General features: G+C 34.7%; 1 protein-coding gene, 1 long non-coding RNA gene, 1 other non-coding gene and 1 pseudogene across 6 annotated transcripts; 1 reads left to right on the forward strand and 3 right to left on the reverse strand.

Moving 5' to 3' along the window:
* The first annotated feature begins 238 nt into the window (after positions 1 to 238).
* LOC100778454 (calmodulin) lies at positions 239 to 1,564 on the forward strand. 2 transcript variants are annotated; one of them, XM_041006863.1, is made up of 4 exons: positions 239 to 399; positions 535 to 695; positions 927 to 1,004; positions 1,299 to 1,564. In XM_041006863.1, the coding sequence occupies exons 1-4, from the start codon at positions 324 to 326 to the stop codon at positions 1,431 to 1,433; spliced, it is 450 nt and encodes a 149-aa protein (XP_040862797.1). In that variant the 5' UTR covers positions 239 to 323; the 3' UTR covers positions 1,434 to 1,564. The 2 variants fall into 2 exon arrangements, with proteins under 2 accessions (XP_040862797.1, XP_040862798.1); XM_041006864.1 differs by having other exon boundaries at positions 936 to 1,004.
* A 3,088-nt stretch (positions 1,565 to 4,652) lies between these two features.
* LOC121173073 (uncharacterized) lies at positions 4,653 to 6,428 on the reverse strand. 2 transcript variants are annotated; one of them, XR_005887213.1, is made up of 2 exons: positions 5,596 to 6,428; positions 4,653 to 4,999 (listed from the first exon to the last, which is right to left on the reverse strand). It is a non-coding gene; the product is annotated as an uncharacterized lncRNA (long non-coding RNA). The 2 variants fall into 2 exon arrangements; XR_005887212.1 differs by having other exon boundaries at positions 4,653 to 5,483.
* Positions 5,654 to 5,774, reverse strand: MIR167B (microRNA MIR167b). Its single transcript, NR_048588.1, has one exon. It is a non-coding gene; the product is annotated as a microRNA MIR167b (primary transcript).
* A 3,046-nt stretch (positions 6,429 to 9,474) lies between the features above and the next one.
* LOC100778992 (uncharacterized) lies at positions 9,475 to 18,789 on the reverse strand (annotated as a pseudogene). Its single transcript, XR_005889941.1, has 5 exons — positions 15,473 to 18,789; positions 10,653 to 13,647; positions 10,196 to 10,452; positions 9,848 to 9,897; positions 9,475 to 9,757 (listed from the first exon to the last, which is right to left on the reverse strand). The product of XR_005889941.1 is annotated as an uncharacterized protein (transcript).
* Between the last annotated feature and the right edge of the window lie 723 nt (positions 18,790 to 19,512).

A 19,512-nucleotide genomic window follows, 5' to 3' on the forward strand; every position in this document is an offset into this window, starting at 1 on the left:
CAAGAAAGAATTGAAGTTAAGAAAAACTCCATTGACAAATTCATACATTTAATAGTCGAATCCTGTGCACCCTTCTGGAAAAATTCCAGTTTGAATATACTTGGGAATTCTAGCGAACGTGCTTTTGACTATTTCAACTAAAAAGAAAAGTTGTCCCCACAACACATCTATAAAAGCAAAGAGAAACTCAAGGAACATAGCATTATAAGACAAAATTAAAATTGCTCTCCATATTTGCAATAACCAAATTTACACTATTAGAGTTTCGTGTTTAATTTCCACTTCAGTTGAGGCTATAGCTAGCTGCTGCAGCAAAATATATAATGGCAAATGCATGGACAGAAGATCAAATAGCTATATTCCATGAAGCGTTTGACGTTGTTGACAAGGACTCCGACGGTGTGGTCTTTTTCACATTAACCTATATATATAAAAATGTTGATATATTGTTTAATGTCCATCATTTGATGGTTAATTTATTAAGGGCATTTTTAGTTAACTTTGATTGAGAATGTTTGTGATCATATGGTCTAGGTTTCATTTCGGTGGACGAACTCTTATCCATTGTGCGATCATTAGAAGGAAACTCAACAAAAGAAGAAATTCGAGAAATGATTAGTGAAGTTGACATTGATGGAAATGGCCGGAGTGTAAATTTTGAAAACTTCTTGAAAATTATGGGAAGGACAATGAAGGTAACAAATAGAAATCATGTCAAAAAACTTGAAAGAAAGGAAGGGTGGGGAGGGGAGGAGGATAATCTGTCACTATTAATTGTTAATATTTGATAGAAAAGTCGTGATATTAAGTGTCAATTTAATTGTCATTATTAAAAATATGACTGAGGAAAATCTGTCATTATTTATATTAATAATATGACTGCTTAAGTAAAGGTCATGATATATATTAATTGTCAATTTTGTTAGGAAAATCAGACTGAGGAGCTAAAAGACTCGTTCAAAGTATTCGACAGGGATAATGATGGATATATATCAGCAACTGAGGTAAACAAACTTGGCATGCAGCTCAATCTGCATTTCTGCACCTTCATGCATGCATACTAAAATACCGTTGCCTTATATAATGGGTCTTGTTAATAGTGTTCATTAAGACACTGATTAAGAATTATTCATTGTAAAAATCATAAAAAAAATCATGAATAATACAATTTTATTTATCCTAATAATTTTTTTTACCTTTAATTCTTTAATTAACCAGTATCCTTATGGTTAGCATTTGCCTTACAGTATAATATGACTAAAATGATACTTTTTTTTATAATATATATATATATATAGCTGAGACAAGTAATGGTGAAATTGGGAGAGAGGCTAACAGACGAAGAAGTTGAACAAATGATTAGAGAAGCTGATTTGGATGGAGATGGTCGAGTTAGCTATGAAGAATTTGTGAGGTTTATGACGTTAAATTGATCCATCTCATTTTTATTTGGAAGTGTCCGAAGACAAAGTGACTTTTTAATTTCTTTAAACTATTGTCTTCTTTTGTATTATTATGACAATACTGTGGAAATGTTTATTGCCTCCCTCTTTCAGCCTAATTGACTCCGTCATCTAAGCACGTGCCCTTTGTATTTTATTTGTCAAATGTTATAAAATGTGATGCACGTGTAATTTCTTTTTCGTATACAAAACTCACAAGTACTTTAAAGTAAGGTAACTTCTTAACGTAGGTAAAATACGATTATATTGGATATGTGAATTAGGGATTGATTAGTAAAATCACTTATTTCCATACCAAAATGTTTTTCAATTTCCATATGTATTTATCATTTTTCACCAAAAAAATAATGAGAATAAAAGTAAAGTTAATTTATGCCATTGCAATTTCTTTGCTCTTTTGTTAGGGTGTCTTTGTAGGAATTATTATGATCCCAGTTCATTGGGTATCGTCACAACTAAGCGTTCCAACTATTACATTTTGAATCGTATGACGTTTGTTTCTTCAAAGTAGCCTCTCGCTTAAAGAATTAAGTGCATGAAAAGATGGTATAGAACATTCTAAAATCTCATGGAATTTAATCTTTAATCTTGAGATTTTCAATTCAACTTAGAAAATGAAATTAGAAGCTTCCAAAATGTAAACATTAAGCCATGTAAATATTGACGTGCTGATGAGAGATGGAGGTAGAATTTTAATTTAAGCTTAATTATATTTTAAGGCATGTAAATATTGACGTGCTGATTAGAGATGGAGGTAGAATTTTAATTTAGTCTTAATTATATTTTAAATATTTTCAGTTATAGTAATTATGCATTTTTAGTCTCTTAAGTTTCAATTGTACAAATTAAGTTATTTAAACATAATAGTTATGCAAGTTTGGTTCCACAAGCTACGTTAATAATTTTTAATAGATTTTATTGATCTGATATTAGATAATAATGTGCAACTATTGTTGTGTTACCTACATGCTGTAACACATATATTGATATGATCTAATTATATTTCTTTAATTTGGTGATGAAAATGGGTGAATTGCACATTTAAGTATATTTTAGTATCTTATGATTGACATATCATAGGGATCAAAAGTATAAATCACGTCAGCTCGTGTTAGACAATATATTAAGAGTCATAAAAATTGAACTTGAGATTAATCGTTAATGCTAAAATATTCTTGTCCTAATTGGCTCATGCATTTAGTCGTAATATGTTTGTAATTCTTCATAATATGTTAAACTTTTTATTTTATATAATTCCTTAAATTTAAAAGAGTAAATTATAACAATATTTCTTAAGATTTCATGTAATTACATAAATATGTCTTCCTTTTTTAATTATTACATTCACCTCCATTATAAGGATCTCCATTATAAGGATGTTAAGTGTAAGATTTGAATGAAATATCCCTGTAATATTTTTACTCTTCAAACATATGAAGCGGTGTTAATGTAATGTTTTCAAAATTTTCCGCCTAAAACACTAACATATAAACCAGTATTAGGTATGAAACAATTCTAACTCTCATCTCTCACAAACACCAATTTATACGTTGGAGTCCTTACAGGTACTTCACTGTCATTGTGCCATCATCAACACCATGCTTTGCCGTCTGTTTTAGCCTCCAAATTTAGATCTAGACCTTGGAATCGCCTTTGTACCGGATCTAATCAGAATCCACCAAACAACTAATAAATTATTATAAATAGATTCATTACTTTCTTTTGTTGTTAAAAGGATTCATTACCTTCTTTTTTGTCATATGTTTTGATTCAATAACAATATTGAAATGTGTTGTTTCACCTAGATTCTCAATAATAATAATAAAAACATTATTTAACCCAAAGTTTAAAAAAGGATTCATTACTTATAGCAACACTTCTTTGAGATTTTTAAAATTACACATAAACTCTATTTCTTTTATTACAGCAAGTCCTTGTAAAACAATTAAAAAAGATTAATATATACATAGGGTTAATGTAAAAAAATGAGAAATATTCTGCATGACTTCAAGAAACCTGAAGATGAGTTACAGATTCCATAGTAGGTCAAGGCTAGGGTGGAGCACCTCAAATGGTTCATTATGGACAAGAAACAATTGTAGCCATTAGATTAATATATCTTAAAAGGATATACCAAGTATCTTATACACCTGATTATCTCCCCTTAACTCTCTTTCCAGTTCCCAGGCCTAGACAATTGTTTCACCGTTGAGGACCACCGTGCGCCGCTGTCCTGAACCCATCTTGTCCCTCTCCTCAACGCTGCATCACATATCAAAATAGAAGAAAAATCCCAAACCCAAACCATTAAAACCACCGCGACCATTTCATCAAAACGACACCACGACAATGCACAAACTAAAAAGAAAAACAAAACATTGGTCGATTCACCGCTGTCGTTCGCCGTGGTCGCAATTGACGATGATTATAGTGAAGGAAATAAGAGAAAGAAGGAAAACCAAAAACTAAAAAAATTAGCACCCTCCAACGATGGCTTGCGGTAATTTACAGGGTCAGGAGATTAGAAAATAACCTGTTTTTTTTTATAACTCACAAATTCACGTTAATATCAAAAAATTTATTCTTCAGTTGAATTAGTAAATAAATACACATTTAAATTAGTTTATTTTAACAAAATAATTTTTTTTACCAGTTGATTAGGTGTAAATAATTAATATATTAATATTAAGTTTAAATAAAAATTCAGACAAGTAATTAAAGGGTTAAGTAAAAAAAAAAAAAAACACTGCTTTATTTTGGGTCAACGTAATTTTACGGTTTTAAATTTCACTTATGACCGCTAAAGTTGAAAGTTGAATGTATTTCGTCACTGCTAACCTCACGTGAAGGGCGTGTTCTATCACGCGTTCCGAAGAGTTTACTTTTGTTATCATTATGTAACACTGTATTGACTTAAATTTAAATCAAAATACAAATTTGACACCATCAAAATATAATATAATAGTTCAGTATAAATAGAAATATAAAAGAAATATAATTTATATAACAATTTATACAATATTTTTGTTTGTCTATCTCTCCAAGTAGGTCATTTCACATGTCCTAATTAATGATAAAAGAATAATAGAACCGAGTGAATATAGGAGCAAACTGTTTAATTTAAATTCAATGCTTCATATCACGATTTTAATTCAACATTGTGTGAAAATTGTTATAAAATTCTTGATATTTGACTTTAATTCCCATGGATATTAACAAAATATTGTAGTACAAGATGAATAAAATATAAAAGACATTAAGGCCAGACTCATTCTAGTACATTCCGAGAGGAAAATAAAAACTAAGCGTAATTAATGAATACAATCTAGTACTAATATTAATCATAAGATCCTTTTTCGCCCTTGTTGTGTACACTGTTAGAATCACTCAAATACAGAGAAAAAAAATAACGCGAATTCTCCAGTGGAAATTGTACTTCCAAACATGCACCGACAATCACAAACCCCCACCATACAGAAAGAACAAAAAATTAATTGTGCCATGCACGGCTCAAATTCTTGCGCTATACAGAAAATCTGCACAGTTCACATCACATAGTTGCAGCATTAGGATTTCAATGTTATTTATGTACAACAATTCATGTTAATAACATTTCAAAAAAAGAGCTTAAGAAATTAAATAATAACAATGCATTAAAATAAGACTTCAAATAAAAACTATTGACGTAAATCTAAATTGCAAGTTCTATTCTCTATGATATACAAATGAATACTATCTATGCAGTTATATATTACGATGTTCAAAGATGTCATGCAACTGCTAAACGCACTTGACATTGTTTAAAAGCACAACAAAACCGTTACAAAAAGAACATCCCCTAGCGTCAAGTCCCAAGCTAATTAATATATAAAACTTGTGCAGATCTCCAGCTCCATGTTTTGGGGTACTTCAAATGAGCAACACACATTTCGTTTAATTTGTTGGTTGGAACGCTAAATGCAAAGACTTCCCGACACCAATCATGATTGAAACGCAGAAAGAAGAATAGACTATGCGTGCCTGACATAATAGAAACGCAGAAAGAAGAATAGACTATACTTTTTTTTATCATTCAGAAAAATAAAGAATAGACTATACTGAATTACTAAGTGCCTTACACAGATATACTCACCTTTTACTTTTAGGTAGATAGCAAGGTTCGTATCTTTGAGATTGTTAGGAATATATTGGTCTCCAAATAGGAAGGAGTGAGGCTAGCACAGCATGACCTAGTGAGGGTTAGCACTCTCTCGCTCCCACTAACCAAAGCTAGATCATGCTGGCAGCTTCACTTTTTCCTTTGTGACCCTTTATTTCACCTCAACATTGTAATCTCCGAGTTCACCACTTACATCTGGTTGTACAGAAAAGAAACACATGGAACCACAAAAGACAAACGGAGGAATGTAGATCATACACTTTGAATGCTGGAGGTGAATAATGTACTGTAGTACACTGTAAAAGCCATGCAGTTAAAATAAGCTATATGAAGGAGAATTAAGAGGACGGGAAGGAAAACTCTAGGTGGTGAAAGGACAAGATTGGTTTGGTTTCATTCCAAACTTGTGAGGCAGAAGAAAACAACGAGATGAATAGGTGGAAGATTAGATACACAAAGGGATATAAACTAAGGGCCAGAGACGATAAAACTAAAGTCTGTAATGTCAAAACACACAGTGGTGTAGTAGAGTATATATAGAAGAAGTGAAAAATGTAAAAGGAGAGAAGGGGGAAGGTGTTGAGAGACATAACCCATCTTGTGTAACAGTGAATTAAAGAAAGGGTACGAGAGATGCACAGTGAAATGAATTAGAAGAGAGCACAGCACAGCTAAGAAAGTTTTGAAAGGGAACATGCATGATGAGTTGTCTTGGTTAGCTATTGGGGTCAGAAAAAATGATCATAGAGCCATGACTACTTAGCACTAGGGCGGCATGGCAGTGGAGGGATCCTGGCTCTCTCAGCCTTTTCTTCCTCTATTCTATTCTATGTGTGCCACATATTATATAATGCTAGCATATAAGTATTTTTTTTAAAAAAATATTTAATTTAATGTGCAAATAAATAAACAATTTTAAAAATTGCATATTTTCATATATAATTAAAACAACAAAAATGTAATTAGTCATCTCACTATATATCATCATGTTGCAACATGTCACGTGTGCTAACTGCTAAGGTAAGCACCTTGTATTATGAGAAGGAGGTATGCAATGCATGGCATGACGAACAATGCATATATAGATATAGATATTAAATAGGGTCGCATTCATTGAGACTAAATTAATTGACTGTTGATAGTTGTGGCTGGAGACAAAAAGGCAGAGCCCCTACACACTAGACTACTACAATTATTGGGTTGCGGAACAAAAGAAAGAGGGTGGATTTAGAATTTCTATGCAAAAAATTTGGCTGGGTTTGGATGTGGTTGTTCCTTTCTTTCTCTCTCCGGCTGTTTATTGCACAAGTGTAGTGTGATCAACCTCAGTTGTCAATTCATGTTTCGGGTTACTTCAATTCAATCCTTGTTTTTCAGTTTCCACTTCCCAGTAATCGAGAAAAGCAACAAATTAATACACATCCCTTTCCCTTTAGTACGATCATCACACAGCTCACTCCTCACTCCACCCTTTGATTTCAATCCATTGCTCCTGGTCAACCACACATCAACGATCCATATTCACACCACAACACATCTATTGATTTTGTTTAATTATTGTAGTAACTTTGTTCATATTTTGTTATGTTAAAAATATATTAGTAAATCTGATTTTAAATATATATATTAGATTTTTTAATTGTTTATTCACTTTTCACTTTTAACCACTATGTTTATCCCCTTTATTTTATTCAAGCATCAAAGTGATTTTGTCATGCAAAGAGCGCCAAAGCGATTAGAGATTTTTTCTACTTCTCAAATTACACTTTTCAATATACACCTAACTAAATGTTAAACTCACAAAAGATTAGCCTTCAACTGAACCTAATGCTAATTCAAACACGCCTCTACTACTTCAAGATACGGTGAATCACGGTTCAGATATCTGCTAAGAAAGATAAAGATACCCGTGGAAAATTAAAAGGAAAAAAAAAAGTTAACATGATAATGGTAATTCTTGTATTTATTTAATGCTTTTCTATTAGAAGAAAGAGTCTATAACCTTATAGAAATTAAGGTATGAATCCTTGCGCGAATTGGTGAGGGCATACTGAACCATTGCATGCGTGATAAAGGAGTGTGGTTTTTGTGACAGCTAAGTTCTGTGAACTCTGATCAAGCTCTGGGTATAGCTTCATAGACCTGTAACATATGGACAATCCAATTAATTTTCCAGTTGGTTGCGTTCGAGATCCCAATTTTATTTGAGATGTTCACACAAATATGAAAGCTACAGCTAAATAATCCGAATGCCCAATGTTGTCACACCAAAAACAACAAAATAACACAACCAGAGGAAATTCTAATGTATTTTTATAAGTGCAACAAACATTAAATTTGATTTGTTACACAATATATATATATATATATATATATATATATATATATATATATATATATATATATATATATATATATATATATCCATTGCATTGTTTCATATTATCAACGTTAAGCCTTTATAAGGACTACAATTCTTATTTTTAAAAAAAGTAAATTATATTTGCACAGATTTTTTTCAAATTACATATAAAATCAATTTTTTTCTATTTCTACACTAAATTTTTTATATTTTAAAAAATTACATTTACATTCTCTTATGTTATACAAACACTTAAATATTAGACCGAAACTTCCTTATATGTTACACCAATACTCCCTTTGAAAAAATTAGACTGAAATCTCCTTACATATTACACTGACGCTCCATATTAAAAAGGTTACTGTGATGGTTAAAAAATACATAATGTTTGTATAATTTCGTGAAATATTAAGAATTTTTAATGTAATTTACTTTTAAAAAATCACAAACTGGAATGGGATTGTTGTTTCTTGCACTTTCAGTATTATTTTTCGTACTTCCCATTACATTTCAAAAAGTTCATTCAAAAATAGTGAGAGTGCAGTAGTCTTCCTAGTCCGTGATAGTAATGGACCTTCCCCCCAAGATTGCTCTCCACATATTTTGTTTTTTCTTTCTTGGATCTCACCGCATACTTAGATAAAAAAAAAAGAGAGCATAAATACAAGTTTATTATTCTTTTTTGTACTACTTTTTTTGCTATCCGCATTCCATCCCAAGTTTCTTTTTTGTTTGGTAGATAATAAATTGAATGGAGGAGAGAGAAATTATTTGCTTTGTTTGATACAGAAGATTAGAGTGAAAATATTTAAAAATGAAACTCGTATTATTTCTCATTTTCACTAGTTCTCTATCTCTTCATCTTTTCTCTATTTCTTTTTAACCAAATAACTTTCATTTATAATTTACTTCTCACATATTTGAAAGAACTGAATTCTTATCACATTTAGTCAAATTTAATTAAAAAATTGGATATTCTTCAAACACTTTCCAAAGTGTTTCGATCCTCTCCATTTCTTCCATTACTAAACTTCTAAGAAAATAAATGTTACTTCCATAAAGTGTGCGTCATCTCCATTTGATCTGTATTTCTAAAAGCTTATACAAATGAAAGAAATGGAGGAAAAAGGATATGGAGCGGGATCCATTTCCCTTTCCAAAATAGCTTATCGTGACATCAGATTGTGATTTCTTAGTAATTGTTATAAACTTAAAATTATCCAATACAAGTACAAATCAAGACTCTTTTCGAAAAGGAAAAAAAAAAGACAGACCCTTTGTTTTGGCATCCTTTTTATAAACAACATAGAAAAGTCCAAACACTCTCTCGGGTATAAGATTTGATCTCTCCCATCATGCCAAAGTCGGAATACATCCTTTTCATTTTGCTCTAACAAATAATCTTATACCCACCAAGCATTTTAAACGTTAGCTTAGAAAACAAATAATCTAATACCAATCAAGGACATCGGGAACTAGCACTCCAAAGCGATCAAGAAACTCTAAAATTTTTTTTTTTTTTTGTTGGATATCCAGCACAACTAAGCCTTAGTGCCTCAAGTACTCCCTGAAAGGATTGTGATGTGACTGTTGTAGGGAGACTTTCTCAAATTCACTGGATACATTTCAGAATTCAGACACAATATGAAAAATTAAACTTACATCTTAGTTGGTTTAGGACATTGAAGTTCTTAAAGATTCCTGGCTGTAAAACTGTATTTGGTTTCACAGATCTTATGTTCAGTGTCTCTCCATGACAGATAGCAGGTGTTGCTGCATAACAAGATTTAATTCAGAAGCAATTCATGGGTGGAGTGTTTCTAGAAATAGGCAGAGTTAGTCTGTTTGAATTGAACAGTTTACCTAAAACTGTGAACCAATGGAAGAGAATTTTGACTGCTTTCATGTCTCCCCTGGTAAAGGATGGAAAAGATTAGCAACAAAGGGGCACTTGGAAGCACATAAAAGTTAAAGTAGCTCTTGCTCAGAAACACAATTTACAACAGTCACGGCATACTAGAGAATTTTTCAAGATTATCTCTAGCAAATGTGAAGAAAAACCAGCCATATATAGGATTAAAAGTGGAACAATTCGTAATTGCTGACACAACTTAAAGTTTTCTATGTCAGATATATTGCATGCAACTTCATTGTATTAATAGCATTGTCAGATACTCCAGCAGTTACAACATGCATCAGGTACGTAAACACCTTAATGTAAACATTGAATGAAGATTGGTCCAAGTCCCCACCATCACTTTGGAACCCATGAAGTGTTGTAAGCAAAAGAGAAAAACTGGTGGCTTCACATAAAACCTTCTGAGCAGAATTATTAACTCCCAGGATCCACCAATATTCCCATAATCACATTTTGCATCAAGGGAAAGTCGATATTGGGATCCTGAAGCACTGGTAACCATTCCACTTTTCAAAACTTCAACCAACATGCCTAATTCTTCAGGATGAGCCTGGAAAAAGTTACAATTAGATAATCATCATTATGATTTTAACTGAAACAACAGCATTTGTAGGTAGGACGTATCCCAAGAAATTCAGGCCATTAATGAATTATCATTTTCTGATTAATAACACATATTATGAACCAATTAATGTGAAAACTCAGTCAAAAATTAAAAATCAGAAAAATGCTGAGAGAACGTCAACAAACCTGTGAGGTATCTTCAATTATAAGACATGACAAGATCCTGAGGAACACTTAATGATGTACATCAGACACCAGAAAAGGGAATATCATAGTCACCCAACTAGCTGAGCAGAATGAAGCTTGATTAGCCTCAACTTTCTTCAATAAAGATGCCATGCAGTCCAAGGCAATATCAATTGTAGCTTCAACTTCAAAAATAGGGAGCTTCCCAAAACCAGATTCCATAACTAATTTCTTCAATAAAGGAGAGATCAGCAGTTAACTACTTTTTTCAAATCTAGATTGAATACAGAATTCCTTATACGAATCAAAACTATTTTGCCATTTAGACATCTGTCTCTTCAATAGATTGCATGCCTTTAAACCTTGAGGTTCAAGCTTCTTCACAGAAGCATCAAACCTCAACTCAACAGGGCAAAGATCATCAAATATCTCTTGTCCAACAGACTCAGTCTTCTCATTGGACTTCTTCTCTGGAACATGAGAAATGAATGTATCATAAATTGTATTGCTATAAACAAACTTTTCCTGTGCAAGGTCGGTGGCAGATGAGTTGAATGCAACTGGATGGTATAACAAAAAAGATTTTGGTTTCGAAGAACCAACCCAGGTTTCCTCTCCATCCTCGGCAAGGGAGACTACATGATCATCAAGGTGTGCAGGGCCATAAGCTGAATCAGCGATCTCACCAGCCACCTGCATGACTTCTTTGTATTTGAGGCCAAGCTCTGCTTCTACTGAAAATTCATCTCCTTCCAAATTTGAGTACCCATTGCGAAATTCATTAAGCACAAGTAGAACAGGAAAAGGAATAACTGGACCCACAATGTCATCATTGCTGTGGGGTGATGATTTCCTTAAAAAGAATGGAGGCAATTGAGGAAGGTCTGGAACAGCTAAGAATTCCAAAGCTACCTTATTTTGGTGCAGGTCTCCAACAACTTTATGACATTCAACATAACTCAAAAATGCCAACTGTAATAGTTCCATAGGTAAGTCAGCCCACAATCTTCTCAAAGCAACCTCATGTAAGCTTGCTGGTAGCTTGACATCATTAAAAACAGAAGTAACTGCTGGACATGATTTTGATTGGCTAAACCCACAAGCATTTAATTTCTCACACAATAACTCATGCACTTCATCACAAAAGGGCTCCTGGTCCTGAGCATTCATACAGTTCTTCTCTAGTTTTTTAACCAGAAATCGGGAAAGATCACCCCTTGCATATGCATAAAGGTAATTCAATTTTAAGTAGTGAAAATATTTCGGAAATTTGTATTTCTCATCACTCTCAGGGTACAGTAAGTGTCTGTCCAAACAAAACACTTGATCATGGCAATCTTTCATGTTTCTAGCCTTCGTCCAACAGGCATGATATCTCTGCAATTCAAACCTTCCTGATGACATTAGCCTTATAAGTGTAAAACCCCCATTTTCATCTGGTTCACACAGTAACGCAGCAAGGTCATTGCTTAAAACCCCAAATCCCAAAACTATCTCTTTCTTTAGCTGCCAATCAACCCACTCAGGAAGAGCATCCTTTGAGAATTCTTTCCTTAAGAGACAACTCCCACAATGACACTCATGACCAGATAAATTGATTTCAAATGGAAGCTCCCAAGCACAGACGTTTGGGTTAACCTTCGAAGTAATGGATCCTTTACGAAACGGCAATATAGACCCATAGCAGAAGATATTGAACTCACAATTCCAAAATGATCCCAACATAATACAAAACCCAGATTCAGAAGCCAACTTAAAAGCATCATCCCTCGAGTGGGACCTCAAATCAGACAAGCTCAATACAGACACAAAACAAGGTCCTTCAATACCATGCATCCACTGTAACACCGGCACCAAAGGCTTCCTCACATCACAGAGAAGCAACAAACTGGTAGAAGCCACAGCGAAGTAAAGGTCGTCAGGACCAGCCCTTGACAGTGCAAGAAATCGCTCATTTGCACCCGGAGCATACATCCGCAGCATTTCAATCTTCATCAAGCAACTCACACTACACTCCTTCAGCCTCAAATCAACCAAGAAAACAGCGTTGGAATGCGCAACGACGAAAACCCTGGGGTGCCAACTAAACTCACAACTCAACCACACCATGTTGTTTCCCGAAAAACCCAAACCATTCCAAGGTACTTTCAACCTAGTTCCCTTGAAAGCAGTACCTGTGGTGTCATGAGACTCCAAATCAAACAAGAATAACTGTCCATTTTCCAACAAAACGAGACTCTCTTCCATTACATGAGGACTCCAACAAGCATGAGCCACAGGGCAAGTCTTAAACGTTTTACCACCCAAATAAAACACGCTAGGTCGATCCAAAATGGAATTGTGCTTCACTGCAAACCAATGAACGGAATAGAGAGTGGAAGCCAACAAATACCCGATAACATTAGAATCATCTAAGCGATCGAATTCGGCGACGGGATTCACCGAAATGTTCAAGATACGATGCGCGGAGCCGGTGTAAACACAAAAAACGTCGCCGTTGGCTTCGAGCTGAATGTCGAGGCGCGAATCCTTGACGCGGAGAATGAAGAAGCCGAGTTTGTCGTCGTTGGCGCCGGTGGGGAAGAAAACGATGGCGTTTGGACTGTTAGGGTAATGCAGGAGGTGGAGGCGGTTGCAGAGGAGGAGGGAAGCGGCGTCGTTTTGATTGGGGGAAGAGAAGAGGGAGGCGACAGAGGAAGCGGTGGAGGGGGGAATGGAATGAGGGTGGGAAGTGAGGAGGAAGCGGGAGGGTAAGAGATGGGGAGGGAGATGGAGAGAGGGCAAGAGGGAGGGGGAAGAGAAGAGAAGGGAGAGGGAATTAGGGTTGGGGTTAGGGTTAGGGTTGAAGACGAGGGGACCGAGAGGGAGAGAATTACGGGAATGGGATTGAAGAATAGGAGATACGGTGGATGCGCCAGTTGGGAAGAATGGCTTCCATTCTTCTGAGAGTTCCATTTGCCAATCTCTGAATGTTTCACCGCCACGACCACCATGGCTTTATGATCAAGTGAGTGCCGTGTTCCATGCTTGCCACTTTTCTCCTTTTCTCAACCCATTCCTCACTTGTGTTCTCATTATATGAACATAAATCTTGTAACCCCTCAGAGGGTCGGTGATGACAGGTTTATTTTTTGTTCTTGCAAAAACTGTAATAAGGTTCACTTTTTTAAATAATCACATTACTTTTTAGAAAATTTAACTTTTTAACTAATTATATAATATTAAATCTTAATCTTTTATATTTAGTTATACGATTCATACCTAATCATGAGATATCTCACTCTCATATAAAATATATTAATCTTATATGATTTGTTATCTTTCTCTCTTTATATAATATTTTTGTTTATATAAAAAAAACTCTTATTTCTCTTTAAGATGGTTAGATAAAAAATTAGGAAACCAAAAACAACAGCATAGCAGTGCTATAATATCCCATGGAAATATAAAATCATAAAAAGCTTTTACAATTAATTAATTTAAAGTATAAAAATAATTCAAAGATAAGTTTACAAAAATTTAGGTAGAAGTTATTATGTGTGTTTTTCTCTCATGATACGTCAATATGTCTGATCCGATCGTGTGCAATAAAGAATTTCTGAATCAAAGAATATCCACCAAAACATATTTTAAATAGTAGAATTATAAGAAAGAAACTATTTTCTTCTTTTTAAGAAGAGGAAAAAAACTGGATGAGTTTTAATACTTTTTGTGCTCTGTTTCGTGTATATTGTGAGCAAGAAGCTAAATATTTATAGACAACCAAAGACAACGTGGAGCAAGTAAACCACAACTTGCGGCGATTAGTAACGTTAACAAAATAATAAAACTGAACCATAAAATCTTCTTTAAGGTGCAAAAAGCTATAACGTTGAGTAAAATAATTTGACACAGGAAAAAATAGCTTCCTATAAAAGATAGGAATTGAAAGACATAGTGGGATGCTTTTAGTTTTTCATGCAAACCGAATTTAAAAACATATTTTATCCTTAAAAGCATAAATGAAAAAGAAAATATATTTTTAACTTAAATTTTAAATTACAATAAAAATATTTTATTTTTAAAAGCATAACTGATAAAGAAAATGCGGTATCAACAAGTTTTTCAGGAGTAAAAACAAAAGGCATTCTAAAAACAAATTGATTGAAATTGGAGCACGGATATACTTTATATTTCTGGAGACCTACGCAAGAATGTTTTGATCTGCAGAGTCACTTTACTATAACCCAGTTTGGCTTTTTATAATTGCAACTTAGGGAAACTTTTGTTTACAGCCCAATCCTGGATCTTGACAGTTAATTTGAACTTTTTCCTCTTGTACTTCCAACTGAATTTAAGTAGATTGATCATCACTCGTACATGCATTTATTATTAAGAAATACCACCACACATACATAATACATATGTACAATTTAACATAATGAAGACAGAAGTACTTCAGTGCAAACAAAACTTAATTAGAAATTCGTAGAGATAGATTTACATCTTTGTACATTTTTTCTGCGCTCCTATGGCTTATTAGTTATTAGAAGCATGAACAGCCAATTTCTTAGAAATAAAGTGTTATTATTTAACATCTCTGATGATTCTTGCAGACTAGCCTGTAAAACAGGCAGAAGATTAACCATCTTGCATGAGATTTCAAGCCATCTCAAACCTTAAAAGTCGATTATTAACTGCCGACTAATCCCAAGTTCTGTTGATTGAGACATCATAAAGAGACGGTAAAACTTTGAAGGAGAAATTTCAGTGACTGCCAGTAACAGGAAGGAACCAGAGAAGTGTGCTATAATCTATTTTCACATAATCAAGGTATTCACCAGAAATCTCCACATGAACAGAGTCCTCTTTCAAAATGATGGAACCTATTGGCATCCCTTACAACAAGGGGCCGTTGGGAGACTTCTGATGCTATCTTAAAGAATGTATGACAATCGTCACAAATACGAAGGTTCTTTGTGATTCGAATACAAGTACCTTTTGGTGTAACAAGCAGACCATAACCAAGTGCCAACCTTTCACTATGTCCATATAACATCTGTGTTTTCTCTTCTTCGCTAACATTGTGGAATACAAACTTAGTTTGAGCTATATAGCCCCCTTTTTTTTCCAAAAGTTTTGTAAATTGAGCTAATTTTAGATAAATGTCATCAGTCTGTGGATGAGACTTGTCCCTTGCCATGAAGGTGTGAATCTTGTTGTCAACCTCAATCCAACTGCATCCTGGGTTTTTCTTCAACCCATTTCCCTTCATTCTCAACCTCACTTCTTCAACATCATTCCATCTTCCATCTGCTGCAAAGATGTTTGATATCAGTGCATACTTTCCTGAATTCTCTGTATCCGATTGTAAGAGCTCCTTTGCTGCAAGCTCTCCCAATTCTTTATTAGAATGAATGTGGCATGCCCCAAGAAGAGCACACCAGATTTCAGAAGAAGGTTTGATAGGCATGTTTCTCACAAAATGGTAAGCCTCTTCCAGGGAATTAGAACGGCTGAGGAGATCGACCATACAGGCATAGTGCTCTGGCCAGGGTTCCAATTGATATCCATATTTCATAATTTCAAAAAACCTCTTACCTTCAACCATCAACCCTGAATGGCTGCATGCATATAATAAAGCCAAAAAGGTAATGTGATCAGGAATAACATTTTGATCAGTCATTTTCTTGAATAACGCAATGGCCTTATTTCCACATCCATGCATTCCGTTAGCATTAATCATAGAAGTCCATAAAATTAGATCTCTCTGTTTTACAGAATGAAACATCTTTCTTGAGTTCTCCACAGTTCCACAGCAAGCATACATGTCCACCAGAGAGCTAGCAATTGGTCCCTCCAAGAAGAAACCCTTCCTAATCAGAAATCCATGAATCTCCTTCCCTTTCTTCAATGAAGATAAATTAGCAGTGGCAGAGAGTGCACTAATGATCGCTATAGAATCAGGTTGAATATTAGTTTGTTTTAAAGAGTAGAAAAGTTCAAGAGCTTCAACTGGAAGTCCATTATGAACACAACAGGTAATCATACTTGTCCAAGACACAATATCTTTCGATCTAATTGATTCAAATGCACGCCTTGCGTAATCTATGTGCCCAACCTCTCCATATACATTGACAATGGCATTTTGTAGCATTATATCAGCTAAATCTCTTTTAAAAACATAACCATGGATTTCTCTGATGAAGTTTCTAGATTTTAACCCACTGCAAGCCCGCAAAACGCTTCCAATCATCATGGGATCAACATCCATCCCTTTCACCTGAACCTTCCGGAACAAATTTATTGCTTCCAGATGGAATTCATTCTGAGCATAGCCAGCAATGATAGTAGTCCAAGAAATCAAGTCTTTTTCATGCATACATTCAAAAGCATGGCCCATATATTTCACACAACAACACTTGGCATACATATCTACCAACGTGTTCCCAATCTGCATATTAGAATCCAATCCATTTCTTATTGCATAGGCATGAACTTCCTTCCCTTTCAATAAATTTCCCGATCGGCCAGATGCCGCAATCAAGTTTAACACTGACACCTGGTCAGGCTTTTGACCAGAATTCTGCATATCCCGGAAGTAATTTAGAGCATCACTATACAGCTCATTTTGAACCAAACCAGAAAGCAATGTATTCCACGACACATAATCCCTGCAAAGCATACTTTCAAAAACTCTTCCAGCGTCCTCCATTCGACCACATTTTGCATACATAGCAATCAAAGCATTGGCAACATAGACATCAGCAAAATGGTTAGATTTCAATACTGCACCATGTATCCCCATACCCAGTTTAACAAACGAGGGATCCTCAACACCCTGAAGAGCTGCAACAAAAGTATACGTATTACTAGCAACACCAACCTCCTGCATCCTTCTAAAAAGCGACAATGCCTCCAAACAATTCCCTTCCGCTACATGTGCCGAAATAATAGAATTCCAAGACACAGTGTCCTCTTTCTCCATCATAATCCCATCAAACAACACCCTAGCCCCACCAAGATCACCACACTTCCCATACATAGCAATAAGTGCATTGCACACAAACACAAACTCACCATATCCACACTTAACCGCCACACCATGGATTTCAGCCCCCAAGCGGCTTTCACCAAGAGCACCACACGCTTTAAGCACAGAGGGAAAAGTACAAGCATCTATCGCCACCCCAAGAACTCTCATATCTTTATACAGCTCAATAGCTTCGAGGTATTTGCCACTTGACACAAACGCACCCATCAGGGCATTCCAGCTGAAAATAGTTCTTTCACTCATTTCATCGAACACCTTCACTGCATCGCGCAAAGAGCCACACTTTCCGTACATGAGCACGAGCTTGGTGGCCAGAAACGCCGAAAGGTGAGATTTTAGCAAAAGGGCATGCAACTGTTGGCCTTGTGGGAGGGCTTTGGCGGCGACGCAGAGGTCGAGGAGGAGAGAATGCGCGTGTTCGAGACGTGAGGGGGTTGCGAGTGGGTGAGTAGAAAGGAGGGTCAAGGATTGAAAAGCGGGTTTGAGTGTTCCTTTATTGAGGGTGTTGACAGAGATGGGCTTGAGAGGAAGAGGAGTGAGGATTGAAGTGGACATGGTGATGGTGCATGCGTGAAGGTGCACTGTGCCGCACCTAAACAAAGATCTCATGCAAGCCAACAACCTAAGACGAGAAACAGGGAACACCAGAACACCAAATTGAATAGATAAATAAATTAGAGTTTTTTTTCTTTCTTTTTTTGTCTACTCAGTGTAAGCAATGGCATGTTGAAGCGAACAGAGACTCACCAAAAAAATTATTGTACAAGTTAGAACTACAAGCAATTTGATTTACTTGTAACCATTCAACTAGTCCCTATGAAGCAGGAGACCTCTCTCGAACCACCAAGTGGGGAAAATGGTGTCAGGGGGATGCAACCTACACCCATGGTAGAACGAGGAGACACTCCAATATTACCAAGCAAAGCGTCAATGACATGTTGAGATTGTCAACCCTAAAAAATTCACTTGTAGCTATTCAATTAACCAATAAGCACTAGGGAATCTCCTTCGGAAGGATTGCCCACCTAAAAGGAAGTGGCGTTAGGGAGATGCGACCCACACCCAAAAAGCAGATGAAATTTTGTTTTGAATCCTTAAATCACTTGTGTCATTCTCTTAGGTTGTGAGTATATATATTTATTTGGATGATAGCGTTGAAAAGTACATAATTCACATTAAAGAATTATAAGTGTGATTAAAACTAAATTTTATTGAGTTACACTTTGTTCCTATGTATTTTAAACTACTTTATTGTGTAGATAAAGTCTACACAGAAAATCCTCATATTTAATTAAGTGGGTTCATGTCTAAACTTTTATAAATATAGTTAATCCACGCGATGCTAATATAATATATGTTTGAAAAAACAAAATAATTTCGTTAGACTGCTTAAAAAATAAAAGTTTAATATTCTTTGCTCAATAGAAGATCTTCAACATTTCTGTGATTCAATTCCTCTAAAGTGAAAATTTTACTTTATTAGTAAAGTGAGTAATGTTAAGCATTGATAAGAAAATAATAGTTAATATTGTGTGTGTTGAAATATTAACCATTAATTTTTCCACTAATAACTAAGATTATTGACTTTAATCTTACACGATTTAGAGGAGTCAAAACAATATTTTCGAATACCTTTGTAACCTAAGTGTTGTTTGTTAACTTTATTTTCAAAATTAAAAAAGACATGATAATGATTAGATAAGTGATATTGTTATATCTACCATGAATATTGCTGAATGATGAAATATGTTTAACTTGTATATTTTTATGCTTATATTAAATTTATACTATAATTGTATTAGGTCCGTGTATCAGTATAATGTGCGT

The sequence above is a fragment of the Glycine max genome, chromosome 2, assembly GCF_000004515.6.
Source record: "Glycine max cultivar Williams 82 chromosome 2, Glycine_max_v4.0, whole genome shotgun sequence".
NCBI classification, from domain to species: domain Eukaryota; kingdom Viridiplantae; phylum Streptophyta; class Magnoliopsida; order Fabales; family Fabaceae; genus Glycine; species Glycine max.